Genomic DNA, 16,034 nt, shown 5'->3' on the forward strand with positions numbered 1-16,034 from the left:
AAAAGACTTTTAAATATACACTGAAGAGAAACCAGAGTTACTCTAGATGTATTTTCTGTGTGTTTTATTGATCTGATGATACAATATACAAGCATACACAGCAGTATAGGCATGTGTATTTACCTGGATATACATACATATACAAAATGCCATATGTCAATACATACAGCAAACAAAGCCAGATTATCTGGTTTTGCAGAGATACACCCAGCACACAGGACCAAAGACCAGGATGGAGGCATACAAGCCCTTCAGAACTGTATGTAACACTGTTCGTACAGCTGCCTGGGGACCAGAACAGCTTCTGTAATAGGACAGAAAGACAACAGGTATCTTAGATCTAGTAACGGAGAAGATGGTTGCTTTTATCTTACCACTGGTTATTCTGTTTTCCAAAGGTTATTCAGATTATTATTATTCAGATAATCATGGCTCACTGGCTTTACAGGAGATAAATGAAAGGTGTACAAAAACTGCTAAGTAGGATTCCACAGCACAAAGATAGCTAACAAAGCCTCCCAGGGAACCATGGCAATTGATGAAACTGCACCAGGCCCAACAGGTTGTTGGGACCCAGGTGCTGAGATGTGGGAAGTCTGGGCAAACACTTGAGAAAGAGCTCACTAGGAACCTCTGCTTTATTATTTGCCCACACCCAATCCTGCCAAATTTACACATCCCTTTAGTACCCTCTTCTAATACAACCACAGATGTGGTCAGAACCCACCAGCATGCTAATAGAGTTTTTCCACCATAAAGAATTACTAACATTTATTTGTTATTGACATATTTTATGAGAAAAAACAGTAAAATTGGTCAAGCTGGTTATCGGGCACCTGGCTGTGTGATTTACATAGGAAACTACAGCTGTTTGGAACTGAAAGAGGAGACACCTCATGGCCTCACAGTGGGGGCCACTGTGAAGAACAAGATGGATAGCTATAAAGTTTGTGGCTATTTTATATTTTAACTTTTTCAGCTCATGAAAACAGAAAGAATAATGGTGATATAACTCTGACAGGCATATTTTGTTTGTTAAACAATAACAAAATACATTTTAAGCCATATTTTTTACCATAAAGTACTGTCAATTAAAAACCTAGACCTGAATTTCTTCCTCTGTTGCAAGTTCATGGCTTGGATCAATAAGACATGTTCCTATCATTTTCCCACCAGGCATTAGCGGAGAAGCAGTAGGCGTCTGCATGGTAAGTAAAGAGAGAGAAGGAGAAAAACTGGGGGTCATGGTTGGTGAAGGGTATCCAATGTTATGGATAAGGGGAGAACGAGGGTATTTTTTAAGTGCTTGCCCTGACATTATATTTGGCATTCGTGGTGGCACTGTCCTTATGCCAGGCTGAGCTACTGATGTTATCAAAGGAGGAGGGAAAACAAGAGATTTCTCCTTAGGAAAGCTATAGATGTGTATGTTTTCATCTTTCAGTTTTGCAATATCATTAAACACTGAGGCAAGAGGTTGAAATCTGGGTTCCCAGCTGAGCACATAATGCCAGTTATAACCACCTCTGAGGTCCTCATCAGAAGCGCCGAAAGTTGCAAGAGAATCATACGCAGAGTCCTGCCTATCTGACATCAAGACATATTCTCTTGTGAGTTCTGTCATTATGTCTTTCTCTTTTATTCTGATTTTCTTAAGTGTTTGAGACAACATTTTATGTGCATAGCCTGTGTCACAGGCTTCTTCTCTGCCTTCTCCTTTAATGGCCTGCATGCTCCCCATGTTTTGCATGGTAGCCATGATATCTGTTTCTCCAGACTGGCAGGAGAGTTGATCAGAGTCTCTTGGGATCCCCGAATCTGGCACCCGTGAGCCATGCTCACTCAGCGCTGAGCCAGAACTCTTTCTGCAAGGATGTTGATTGATCCTTTTGATTTCCTCATCTTCTGCAGTTTCTCCTTCAGCAGAACTGTGGCCACTGGAGTCTGAATGCCTGCAGGGGACACTATCATCCTTCCTCTCTTGGATTCCTGCTAAGCTCAGCCATTCTGCTATGGCACCCATGGGAAGCATACTGGTCTCAGTACTCTGGATTTTCTGGCAGTCCTTATCTTCCCTGGCTGAATTCACATCACTAGATGAGGAGGATACTGCTTCTTTTTTTACACAAGAGTTCACCAGATCTTTCCACTTATGTCTCAAAATAAGTGCAGTAAGACTGACTGCAAGCAGTAGGAACACTATCAAGGAGGCCGAAACACTAATTGTCAGACTGTATGCTGACACTATGGGATAACTCTCGGGAGAATTGGAAACATTTACCAAAACAGTGCATACTGTGAACTTTGACTCAATTTTGGGGCTATGAGCTCTTACCAACAATTCCAGGGTGTCGTCATCATTCCTTTTGCTGCCATTTTTATTTCTGTGAACAGTCTGAGTCAAATAAATATTACCACTGGTTTGATTCACAGAAAAGAATGGAGAAGTTTTTAGCAGGGTGTAATGAACAACTCCATCCAGCCCACCATCGCTGTCAGATGCTGTCACTCTGCCAAGCAATTGGCCTGCTTCATTTTTCTCAGGGAGATTAAAGAAATACTGATCTTGTGTAAACACTGGGTCAAATTCATCTCTCCCCTCAATATCTACCTGAACTGTAATGGTAGCCAGTGAGTCACCTTTGTCTTTTGCTTGGATTATGAGACAGTACCTATTCTGACTTTCATAGTCAAACATTTGCTTTGTATGGATATCTCCTGTCAATGGATCAATAAAGAACATGTCATGGTCTCTAGGAGCTTCACGATGAGCCAAACACGAAGACTGGATGGAGTAGGTAAGATGTCCATAGGAGCCTTTATCAAAATCCAGTGCATTAACAGCGCACACAAAAGAAAATGTAGGCAGATTTTCACTGACAATGCAGCTCAAGCTGGGAAACAAAAACAGTGGGGCATAATCATTGTCATCTAAGACGCTAATAAGAACAACAGAAAAAGCCACGTTTTTTACATCAGCTCCTCCATCTGTGGCTTGGACAATCAAAGTGAATTTCATGGTATCCTCATAATCCAGCGTTTTCATCAAATCCACTGATCCCGTTTTCCCATCCAAGCGAAAATGTCCCCTGTCATTTCCAGAGATGATAGCATAACTGATCTCTGCATTAGCACCTGCATCATAGTCATTTGCTGAAACTTCAGTGATGTGACTACCTACAGGGATGCTTTCTTTGACATGAATATGGTAGTCCGGGCTGCTAAATACTGGAGGTTTATCATTAACATCCAGCACTGTTATTAGTACAGTAGCAGTTGAATTCAAGGAGGGTGTTCCACGATTAGAGGCAAGAAGGACTAAATGGTGAGAAGCAGCTGTTTCCCTGTCAAGACAATTGCTCAAAACAAGACTGCCAACAAGTTTGTAGGATGTTTCTGACTCCATAACACTTGTTTCCACGGAGAATAAATTCTCAGCATTGCCATCAATAATAGAGTATTCAACATACGTGTTTTCATGTGTCCAATCATAGTCGATGGCTGAAAACATGAGGACGCTTTCTCCAACTGAGGCATCCTCGCTCACACTGAGATTGTACAGAACCCTTGTGAACTGAGGGGCATAGTTATTTAGATCTTCTACGTGCACCTCTACAGAAGTAACTGCACTTAGAGTGGGACTGCCACCATCTGTGGCTTCTATCAGAAGCTGAATAATGGAAATCTTTTCGAGCTGTGTCACTGGTCCTGTAGTGAACACTGAACCTGAAAAAAAAATCAGAATTAACAAAAGCCCACACTTCACACTCACTAAGGCAACTATATGTGATTCTAAAAGCTGAATCTACAGTCACATTTGAAAATGACTCAACTGTAATTGCTGCACACCCAAAGTAACTCTCGCATCCAGGGAGTAGTGGGTCAACAGCTCAAAGTCTGGATGGAGATCAGTGATGGGTGGTGCCCCTCAGGGGTCCAAACTGGGACCAGTACTGTCTAGTATCATCATCAGTGACACAGACAGTGGGATCAAGTATACCCCCAGCAAGTTTACTGATGACACCAAGCTCTGTGGTGTGGTCGACATGCTGGAGGGAAGGGATGCCATCCAGAGGGACCTGGACAAGCCCAAGAAGTGGGCCCATGAAAACCTCATGAGGTTCAATAACATCAAGTGCAAGGTCCCGCAAATGGGTCAGGGCAACTCCAGTTATTAATACAGGCTGGGTGATGAAGGTATTGAGAGCAGCTCTGCAGAGCTGGGGTCTGGGTGATTGAAATCTAGGGGTACTGGTGATTGAAAAACAGGATGTGACCTGATAATGTGCACTCACAGCCCAGAAAGCCAACTGCATCCTGGGCTGCATCAAAAGAATGCGTGACCAGCAGGTCAAGGGAGTTGATTCTGCCCCGCTACTCCACTCTCGTGGGACCCCAACCTGGAGTACTGTGTCCAGCTCTGGGACCCCCAACGTAAGAAGGACACAGACCTGTTGGAGCAGGTCCAGAGGAGGCCACAAAAATGATCAGAGGGAAAGAACACCTCTCCTGTGACGACAGGCTGAGACAGTTGGGGTTGTTTGGCCTGGAGAAGAGAAGGCTCCAGGGAGACCTTACTGCAGCCTTTTAATACTTAAAGGGACTTATAAGAAAGATGGAGACAGACTTTTTGGTAAGGCCTGTTGTGATAGGACAAGGGGTAAGGCTTTTACAAGGGAGGTGGTAGATGCCCCATCCCTGGAAACATTCAAGGTCAGGTTGGACAGGTCTCTGAGCAACCTGATCTAGTTGGAGATGTCCTCTGCTCATTGCAGTGGGGTTGGATTAGCTGGCCTTTAAAGGTCCCTTCCAACCCAAATTATTCTATGGCTCTAAGAAATCATAGCTAATGCTGTGAAGCCAAGTCCTACCCACAATGATGCAGTACCAAATAGACATACAGCATTTAGACCAGCAAAAACTTCTCTTCCTAGTAAAGGCTGAACATGCAAACAGCATAAAATAAAAGGCAAAACAAAGCTAAAGCAATGTAGGCTCCTTATAAGAGGTGGCTATGCTGTTCAAGTTCATTACTGGATGTTCTTAGTTCTCCTGTTTTGCTTGCAATGCAGTAATAGCATTATGGGCTTGTTTGTTATTTAGATAGGTTTGCCAATAATTTATGTAAATATGTTTCATTCAAAATGCTTATCTAAACATGGGGGTTGGACTAGACGATCTTGAAAGGTCCCTTCCAACCCAGACCATTCAATGACTCGATGTTCATAAGCCATGTACTTCTGCTTCACTTGTCATGGCGTATAGCCAAGCATTACAGAGTCAACACTGTGTGACAATTTTCTGATCACAGTTGAAAACAGCCTCTAGCCAAACATAAGTTGGTGAATACAGAATAACAAATGGATTAAAAGAAAACAGCTTTAACTGGGTAAGACATATGTATATTCAGTATTTGTAGATACCATCACCGAACAAACATTGTATTCAAAAATTCACCTCATGTAAACACCTGGGAACAACAAATAAGCAATAAGCACTTTCTCACTGAACAACAGTTGCACATCCTTTTTGCAGTATCTAGTAACCTCTGAAGCTAATATTCCCCAAAAACTTATGTACGTATGGATACAAAGATAGACACACACATAGTTTTCCACCTCACAGAGTGTTACAACATTAGGTCAGAAAATTTATTTCTGTAAATTTCTTAACTATTGAAGAAAATTATTTACTTTGGAGAGAGTGTTCTCAATTTAGAAAATGTTTAATTCCATTTAGGATTACAGGATAACAAGCTCTCTAAAGAAGCAGTCTTAAAAGCCACACTGCCCAAGCTGTAGAGAAGCTCCATTATGATAGGTTCAACTTATACTGAAAAATAGTATGAACTTAAATTGAATGTAATCTAATACATGAGCTGAAATGTTCTGAATGCAAAATGTACAGCAACTTTTCTATCAAATCACATCAGAGGAATAGCACTTAAAGGATGTTGTAACAAGATGCCTTGTGTATGGTTCGGGGACAAACTGAGAACTCCAGTCTTTGATGTGATCAGTTCTTCAGTGATAATGGCAGATTTAGCCAAAACATATGGTGGACTTTGGCCACCAAAGATTTCCAGAACTCAAGTGATCACTGGCAACAGGTGAGGAAGTGCAATAGGACTCTTCAGTTTACACTGAAAAAGCTGAAATAATAAACCATGCTTACAAACTCACCATTCTTGTGATCAATGGAAAATCCCTCAGAGGAAGAGAGGATTTTATAGGAAATCATTCCATTACACTCTGAATCCCTATCCACAGCAGAGACTGTCAGGACAGTGGCACCCATGGAAATTAGCTCTGGCAAGGTCACCTGATGTATAAAGCAAAATTGCAGTTTTGATAGAGCTTAATAAAAGATTTTAAACATAAAAACCACATTTTCCTTCATTTGATCTTATTAGTAAAAACCACACACATTTCCCAGCTTTGGAAAAAGTTTCACCTGCCGGTTTTCTTCTGGGACAAAACCATAAAAAGTTGAGACATAGAAAATGATGCATACAATACAGTCAAAATTTATAGTAAACTTTAAACAGCAGTAAAATCCATCTAGTTCTAGTTCATTATGACAATGAGTTCAGAGAATCACTGAATCTCTTTTTTCAATAGTAAACTAATGGAAGGAATAACTACAGTGGACTGCAACTAAAACTGGCTTTTCTCCTTGCTTTCAGAAACACCTTAATTTTCATACATGAAATACAGTCTGCAGTCCCCATCTGAAGTATATGACTGACCATTAAAAAACAACACCAGATACTCTGAATATTCCAGCACCAGAGCATTTAATCATCGCTAGAGTATTCATAGAATTTAGTTTTTCAGAATGCTTTATTTTCATATAATCTAGGAAACCAAGAAAATCCTTTCCCTGAAGAGCTTCTGTTATGTGAAGTTCAGACACAGTACTTTTCTGACCAAAGTCTCCTTCTACCTTATAAATCCAATTTCAAATGAACGGTATGATGCAGCAGCTACTTTTGTCATAACTTCAAGTGTTAGTTTAAGTAATTTAAACAGAGCTATTATATGTACATATATGTACGTAATAGCCATATATATATATATAAAATAGAATCACAGAACAGTTTGGCTTGGAAGGGATCTTAAAGATCATCTAGTTCCACCCCCCCTGCCATGGGCAGGGACACCTTCCACCAGCCCAGGTTGCTCAAAGCCCCGTCCAACCTGGCCTTGAACACTGCCAGGGAGGGGGCAGCCACAACCTCTCTAGGTAACCTGTGCCAGTGTCTCACCACCCTCACAATAAAGAATTTCTTCCTTTTATCTGAGCTAAATCTACCCTCTTTCAGTTTAAAACTGTTATCCCTTGTCCTATCCCTACATCCCTGATAAAGGGTCCCTCCCCATCTTTCCTGCAGGCCCCCTTTAAGTACTGGAAGGCCGCTATAAGGTCTCCCTGGAGCCTTCTCTTCTCCAGGCTGAACAACCCCAGCTCTCTCAGCCTGTCCTCACAGGGGAGGTGCTCCAGCCCCTGATCATCTTTGTGGCCTCCTCTGGACCCGCTCGAGCAGGTCCATGTCCTTCTTATGTTGGGGGCCCCAGAGCTGGACACAGCACTGCAGGTGGGGTCTCACGAGAGCAGAGTAGAGGGGGAAAATCACCTCCCTTGACTCGCTTGTCATGCTTCTTTTGATGCAGCCCAGGATGCAGTTGGCTTTCTGGGCTGTGAGTGCACATTGCTGGCTCATAGTCAGTTTTCCATCCACTGATACCCCCAAGTCCTTCTCCACAGGGCTGCTCTCAATCCACTCCTCGCCCAGCCTGTATTTGTGCTTGGGATTGCCCCGACCCATGTGCAGGACCTTGCACTTGGCCTTGTTGAACTTCATGAGGTTTGCACGGCCCCACCTCTTCAGCCTGTCCAAGTCCCTCTGGATGGCACATCCCTTCCCTCCAGCATGACACAGCCTGGTGTCATTGGCAAATTTGCTGAGGGTCCACTCAATCTCACTCTCCATGTTGTCAACAAAGATATTGCACAGCACTGGTCCCAACACCAACCCCTAAGGAACGACACTCATCACTGCTCTCTACTTGGACATTGAGCCATTGACTGGCTCGACAGTTTCATATATGAAACTATATATGAAAAATATAAATACAAAACCACTTGAAGGGACAATAAAAGGGTAAAAATACAGGATGATGAATAGGGAATTATATATATCATTGTCCAAAAAGCAGCAGTGTATCTTACTGTCCAAGCAACGCATCAAAACATCAGGACTGTGGTGAGAGAAGCTTAGCTGTTTATGTTAACACAGTCAACAGAGCTACGCTGTTTTCCATCAGTTAATAACCCTGCCTGTATTTCTATTCTGACCTACAAAAAAAATTCCTCGCACTTGCACAAGCAAGTACTTCCCTAAACTATTCTCCAAAATCAGACACATATGAAGAAAACTTAAGGCAAGGTCTAAAAATCACTTGAGCATTAACAGAGCATTTTTTTCCGAGTTTAGACTTATGACTTTAACTGGGCAATTTACACAAATCCTGACAACTCAGGCACGTCAAAGCTTTACAGGTGCCTTCACTACATCCCATAGTTATCTAAGGGACTAAACTGCTGTGCCTGCACATGCTCAGAGGATGAAATTTACTAAGCCAAATGTTTAGACTTATTTCTTGACTATATCTGTTTGAGATTTATAAATGAAACATTATCGAATTCAAGTCTTCTGTGGTGCCTTATTTGTGCCACCACACACAAAAAGTACCAAGTCAAGCAAACAGCTCAGTTCACAGGATTTCAAAATGGCTGAGGCTGGCAGGCACCTCCAGAGATCATATTGTCCAACCCTATCTCAGAGCAGGGTCACCTAGAGCAGGGTGCCCACAAGTGTATGTAGTTGTTTTCTCATCTCCAGGGATGGAGACTCCACAATCTCTCAGGGCAACCTGTGCCAGTAATCAGTCACTGTTAAAGAAAAAAAGTTCTTCCTGATATTTAAACAGAATTTCCTGTATTTCAGTCTGTGCCCACTGCCTCTTGTCCTGTCACTGGGCACCACACAGAGGAGTCTGGCTCTGTCTTCTTTACTCACCCCACTAGTATTTACACACATTGGTAAGATCCTCCCTAAGCCTTCCATTTTCCAGGCTGAATGATCTATGCTCTAGGCTCTCTTGGGCCTCAGCCCAAGTCTAGCCCCACAGAAGGAAAGCACTCCTCTGTCAGCCTCACCTTCCCTGTGGCAGCCTTATTGCAGCCTAACTTCACCTGGAGCTACAGGCTTTGTCTCTCCCATCCCTAACCCCAACTCCAAGCCATTACATGTGCTGAGCCTTAGCCCAAGCCCCACAGCCATAGGGCTGATGCAGTCAGGGAAAAACCCTTTTAGCAGCCTACCCTTGAAAGCCTTGTATGGCATTATGCTCACTTTGGCAACACACACACTAAAATTGGAACAATACCGAGAAGGTTAGCATGGCACAAGGATGACACACAAATTCATGAAGCATTCCGTATTTTTTTAGTGATCTAGGGGCGCTGTGGCTGACAGCAGGCTCAGTATGAGTCAGCAGCATGCCCTGGCAGCACAGAGGGCAAACTGCATCCCGGGGTCCATCAAACACAGCATAACCAGCCGGGCAGAAGAGGTGATTATCCCGCTGTATTCAGCACTGGCACAGCCTCACCTCGAGTACTGTGTGCAGTTCTAGGCCCCACAATTTAAGAAGGATGTGAAGGTCCAGAGGAGGTCAACAAAGCTGGTGACAGGGCTAGAAGGCACGTCCTGTGAGGAGCGGCTAAGGACTTTGGACTTGTCTAGTTTGGAGAAGAGGAGGCTGAGGAGGACCTCAGTGCTCTCTACAGCTTCCTGAGGAGGAGAAGTGGAGAGGGAGCTGCTGAGCTCTTCTGTCTGGTATCCAGTGACCGGACACATGGGAATGATTCCGAGCCTCGCCATGGGAGGTTTAAGACTTGACATTAGGCAGCATTTCTTTACCAAGAGGGTGGTCAAGCACTGGAACAGGCTTCTTAGAGAGGTGGTCCACACCCCAAGACTGTCAGTGTTTAAGAGGCATTTGGACAATGCCTTTAACATGTTTAACCTTTGGTCAGCCCTGAATTGGTCAGGCAGCTGGACTAGATGATCATTGTAGGTCCCTTCCAACTGAAACAGTCAGTTCTATTTTATACTTCCTTTAGAATTCCTTTAATCATCCCAGTGGCCTATAGTTGTCCATAGTTGCTAAAACAGCTTTGTTTTAAAATACTGTTGGACAACATGACTTCTACAGCAGTCTAGCAGTTCAAATGCTTGTCCAAAAGCTGAGCTCTGCACCCTCCTCAGTCTAGTAGGGGATGTTGGGGAGGTCAAAATTCAAATCCCTCACTCCCTAGATGAATGCCATTGCTATAAGGCAGTGTTACACATTACAAACTATATGTGCATAACCTACCACAGGGGCATTTGCTACACCTCTATGGAGCTCTTAACTGAAAATTAGGAAATTCATGCCATAGTAATGGGGCCAGAATAAATGCACCGACTTGTTTATCATTCTCTCAGAAGGAAGAAGTTCTGAACATTGGACCCTGCTCTGCAAACTGGTTTGGATTATATCCAGTAACTCCCAGTATATGAATGCATGGTGTATGGAGTACAGCTAGCATTCACACAACTTTCCTTCTGGAGTCAGAAACCACAAACATGAAAACTGAAAAATTCCCTCACTCCTTTAGCAGAATTCCTAGGAAGGAGAGGGGGTTTCCCAAAAGAGTTCTCCTCCGTTTCTGCTCAGTAATAGTTTGCAGAGACCTTAGTTTTCAGTGCTCAAATGCATTTTAAAGACAAATATAAACAAGCACTCCTACTATTTATCATCATTAATGGAAAGACATCATGTTTGTTGTCCATTTCCCACGTTCCCACCTGATATGAATCCTGAGTAAACACTGGTGGGTTATCATTGATGTCCAAAACAAGGATGGTGAGTTCTGCTTCTGTTTGATGTACAGAATCTGAAACGATGATTCTCAGTTTATACACAGCAGCTTCTTCAAAATCTAATGGTTCCACCACTGTGACTACACCAGTGTGTTGATCGATGGCAAATTTCATTCCAGGACTATCATAAAAAAAACCAAAATGAAGTGCTGGCCTGGAGTCTGCATCACTGGCTGACACTTTAGTCACTATAAGACCAGGTAGGGCATCTGAAATAAAAATTTTCAGAATAAGTCACAGCTAAAGATGATGTTACAATTTCTGAAGATTTTGCCAATTTTGTAATACCGAATCTTAGATATATGTAATCTTTCTGTATTAGCTTTTGTTGTATTTTGACTTTTTGTTTTAGAACAAGAGAAATATCCAGAAATGGAATATTGTATTGGAATATGGAATATGTATATGGAAACAGTATTGGATTTCTTCAGATGCATCTGCTTTATCCCAATTTTAATTTGGGTTTTCTTTAGACTTTCCCAGATCCAGTGCAGCCATAACTGTTTATTCCCTAGCAACAGGAGTTTCCATGGTTTTCCACAGGCATTTAGGTGACATGAACTTATTGAAGAGGGTCACAAACCTCCACGAGAATATCTAACTGAGGCATCAGAGTCCCCTGGTCTGCGTAGAACCAGAGAATGCAATTCTGAAGCTTTTGCAAAGAAGGCCACTACAGAGAAATGAGACCTCCAGACAGACCTATGTGGCACAAAATTCTTAAGAGCTCAAGGTGTAGTCCTATGAGATTGAGAAGCTGGATACAGACAGTTTTTGTAATGTGCCGAATTGACCATACCAGGGATTGCAAACTGAACCTATTAGTGATCATCCAACAAAGTCTGGAGCTAACAGAAACTAAACCATGTCCCATTTCCATAACTGGGGCACTAAGCCTCAAAAATGCCATGCAATGTCCTAAAGCAAATGTATTTAAAAGGAATACAAAAACCTAAATAAGTAGCCAGTAGTTAACAGCTGCTATGCATCCGTGACTTCCATATTCATCGTTACCAGTGAGACCGAAATTTAGGGAAGGCTAGAAAACATCAGTAGAAAGACTGCCTTGCTATCTTTTGTTAACAGGAGTACTAGAATTTCAGCATCTGAATCTTTATAAATTTTCTGCTGTGTATCTTAATGCATCACATGTGTGATGCCTGTATCTGAAAATGCTGGGCTTAAGACTCAAGGTCTGCAAATGTTGAGCTAATGTCACACAACATACCAGATGTATGCTGGGATGAGAACTCAGGAGGTCCTGGATACTCTTCTTCAGGATCATCAACTGGATCAAGCTATAGGGCATTTTAACACTTCATTCAAATTTAAAGAAATTGTTTCCTTCATCACAGTGAAGTTCAGAATGTCTCATTTCTAGCAATGCTTGTTTTAACGCTAAGTATTTTTATTGGAGAAAAGCAGAAATTGAAGACATCTGAAGAATATGACACTGGAGTCCAAAATGAACAGATTACAGATGTATTTCTGCAGAGTTTGTTTTCCTCTTTCTGAATTGCCTATGGTTTTGTTCCAAGCTATTCTTAAACACAATCTTAAAGATTAAGAATAATGCCTCTGAGAGCAAAAGCAGATCACAGTTTACTTTGATATTTCAGTATTAATACAATCCATTATCCTTTTTACCACAGTTGTTTGGTTACACAAATCATCAAAAGCGCTATCATTGTCTGACAAATCCCAGTCTTAACAAAATTTAGCTGCACTATCACACTTACTTTCTGGGACCTTCACTTCACCCGGTGGTTGGATAACTGGAGCATTGTCATTAACATCTAACACTTGTATCCTCACAATACTGGTAGCAGAAAGTCTGGGGTTTCCTTTATCAGCAGCTTGTATAACCAACCTACAATTAAAGGAAATAATAATTGTCACTATTGGCCAGAAATCACTGAATTATCCACCAGTGTTATAAGCAAGGGAAAAATTACAAATTAAAAGATTAGCCCTTTCTGCTCCTCACTGCAACTCTTAAATTCCATCTTTCTGTAAGGTTGACTGCCTGGAGTTTTATTTTTTATGTACCATTTGACAATGGCAAAGCTCCTACTGATTTTAGTGGGACCAGAATCTCACTGTCAGATTAAGAGAGTTTTTGCCTGCACGCTTCCATTTTACTCCTGTAAGGATAAGTAGTAGATTCTGTTAACAACCTTTTGATTTCCACAAACAATGTAAAAAACAAAATGGTAATGACCCAATAAACATGGATGAAAGGATGTTTACTCTCTGTGGGAACTAGCTCCTGAATAATAAAGAGCAAATATTTATTGGAAGCAAAGATTATTGGGAAGACTTCACCACTGCCCAGTAATAAAAATTATCCACAGGGAAATTCAAAATTAAATCTAACTCAAGAGGTGCTCTAAAAAAATGAACAGATTAAAAAAAAAAAAAAACAAAAAACCAAACCCAAGCTGTGCAAAAGGATATACAAGTCAGAGCCTGGCATCTCAATTAAATGTTTTGTTTACTAACAACGCTTTGCATGTTGCGTATTTTCTGGGTCCCCCTGCAGATCTTCTGAACATATTATTTCTCCCTCTTTTTTCTAAGTCACAGTTTCTGTTCAAAGTGTCAAACAGCTATTTCCTAAATGTTTACATGACAATATGAAATATCAAGGCTGTAACTCAAGCTGTGGATTATAGCACTTCCATTCCTGAACCACACCAGCTCTGCTCTGGCTGTCCCTGTGGTTTCTGACGCTGACAGAACACATAACTTGAATTGCAGGCGAGTATTCAATCGGTGACCATGTATAATTCCATATAGAAAGTGTATTTGCTCGAGAATGAATATTGGTAAGGTATACATATGGAAATATTTTACTAAAAATAATCACTTTCTAAGGTTTCAGGAAAAAACTCTCATAAAAACATCTCAGACAAGGCATTAAAATTAAGGTTCTGTCAACACTTTCCTTATAACTCCTATTACAAGGGGCTTAGAACTTCTGTGGATGAAAATGTTCAATTTAGATAAAAAAATCAACTCCTTGCAAATGTGAAAGAACCAATGGTAACATTTTGAAATTAACAGGAAAACAGTTTTGAAAGCTTCTTTTGCTCTTCACTTTTCACTTAACAATGTACAGATTAATGACATATTAATAAAGAGAAGGAATATGAAGATTCAGATTCCTCAAACTGTCAATTTAAAAGGCTAGAATTCCATCATAAATACTGAAATGAATCAGGTTCCCAGTTAAAGACAGATATGAGAATTACTATGCTTACATGTTCAATGTTTCATCCAAAGTAAACAACCTTCCTTTGAAGGATTTATTTCAGGCATTCTTTTAAAATACTAGTTACAAATAAAATGTATAATGCTATTTAAATGACTAAAAATCAGAACTGATGTTTTTCATTCAGTGAAAAACTGAAAAATAAACTCCAAATGAAGTGTTCTGTATATTAAGTTAAAACAAAGTATCTCCTTTAGGGCATTATTATCAAATTACAACAATATTAAAAAAAAAATCATGTTCTGTTGGTATTTTTGATGTGGTTTTCTAAAAGTTATTCTGGTTCATAAGAATTCTGATTGGATGTTTAAAACTTTGAGGCCCCAGAGGATAGGAAAACTTGCAAATACTTTAACTGATGCTACAACCATATGGAAAAAAAAAAAAAGAAAAGGTAATTTCTACTGACACATACACAAGAATCTACTTTTTATAGAGACTGTAGTACATAAAAAGGGTGTATTAATGAATCTGAATACTCATATTTTCTCTTCAAGGTATGATTACTTATTTGCTTTCTAATTCAAATTATAACATGAATGAAAAATTACCATGTCCACTTGATCATATTTTCTCATAGTTTCTTGGAAAACAGGAAAAAAATAATACTTGTTACAAGACAGCTTATAGATGGAAACAGTTTACAGGAGCATCTTTAACACATTATGGAGAAGAAAATTTGAACTATATTCTAATTAAAGAACAGATCATGTCCCTATTTCTTGGATTTGGTTTGAGTTCTTTCTGTGTGTTTTTACATATTTATAAAAAATGGTTCCAGAGAGGGAATGGCTGTACAGTTCTTAATAAATTAAAATCCAAAAACTGTCATCATTCCTAGAGTGAATAATCACACTCACTTATATCAGTAAGTGTTGCCATTGATTACACAAGACTATATTTCTTCACCTAAATGTGAGAAGTACACAAGAATCCACAGTACAAATGGGCAGCTTTAGTGCTGTTCTCAAAGCTGTCTGGCTTGCACCCAGGCTCTGTGGGTAATGGATATCAAGTATAAAATACGTAACACGAACAATCTCAAGTTAAAGCAAACAAAACAAGAAATACTTTTTTATAAGAACCTTGCATACAAACCTGTAAGATGAAGTGTCTTCATGATCTAGGACTGTATTAGTTGCTAAAATCCCTCGTGCTGAATCAATTAGAAACGTTGCATTTTCATTACCAGATAAAATTGAGTACTCGGTTTCTCCATTCAGTCCACTGTCAAGGTCAGTTGCAAATACCTGTTTGGGAGCAAAACTGAGGTTTATTCAAAATGGTAGAATGTGATTTCAGAAAGAAAAAAACTTATACTACAGTCATCTATTTCTCCTTACTTTCCTTTCAACTGCATAGATTTAAGCAAATAATCATACTGGTCCCCAACATGAGTGTCACGTGAGGTCACAAAATCTTCTCATGAATTGCAGTGGGATGCACATGAATTCTTTCACTGCGTAATTTGAAATTCAGTTACATAAAGCACTAGGGCTGAATGCAATCATTTTGCACTGCTTATATTACTATAAGGTTGCTGTTTGAACGCTGTCTCTGTTTAGTGCATAAAAATGCACTCTCTCAGGGGTCTGGGACTTCCCTTAAAGTATTACTGTTATAAAAACAGACAAAGAGTAAAGTCATTAAATTATTAAGTTTTCAGAGCTTTCATGGAATTCATTAATTACTTTTAAAAATACAAACCAGAAAATGTAAGAAGGGCAGGAAACCAGCAGACTAAATAACACTCAACAGCAGTAAACA

General features: G+C 40.4%; 1 protein-coding gene and 1 pseudogene across 1 annotated transcript in view; one reads left to right on the forward strand and one right to left on the reverse strand.

Annotated features, from left to right (window-relative positions):
- Positions 1 to 1,099: 1,099 nt before the first annotated feature.
- The window catches only part of DCHS2 (dachsous cadherin-related 2), a 121,849-nt gene continuing 106,914 nt past the window's right edge, over positions 1,100 to 16,034 (reverse strand). Inside the window, exons 15-19 of the mRNA XM_074905947.1 lie at positions 15,366 to 15,517; positions 12,733 to 12,863; positions 10,919 to 11,202; positions 6,183 to 6,321; positions 1,100 to 3,726 (exon numbers count right to left, since the gene is read on the reverse strand). Coding sequence (XP_074762048.1) covers positions 1,100 to 3,726; positions 6,183 to 6,321; positions 10,919 to 11,202; positions 12,733 to 12,863; positions 15,366 to 15,517 — 3,333 coding nt within the window. The remainder of the gene's footprint in view (positions 3,727 to 6,182; positions 6,322 to 10,918; positions 11,203 to 12,732; positions 12,864 to 15,365; positions 15,518 to 16,034) is intronic.
- Positions 9,411 to 9,511, forward strand: LOC141960455 (U6 spliceosomal RNA; annotated as a pseudogene).

The sequence above is a fragment of the Athene noctua genome, chromosome 4, assembly GCF_965140245.1.
Source record: "Athene noctua chromosome 4, bAthNoc1.hap1.1, whole genome shotgun sequence".
NCBI classification, from domain to species: Eukaryota; Metazoa; Chordata; class Aves; order Strigiformes; family Strigidae; genus Athene; species Athene noctua.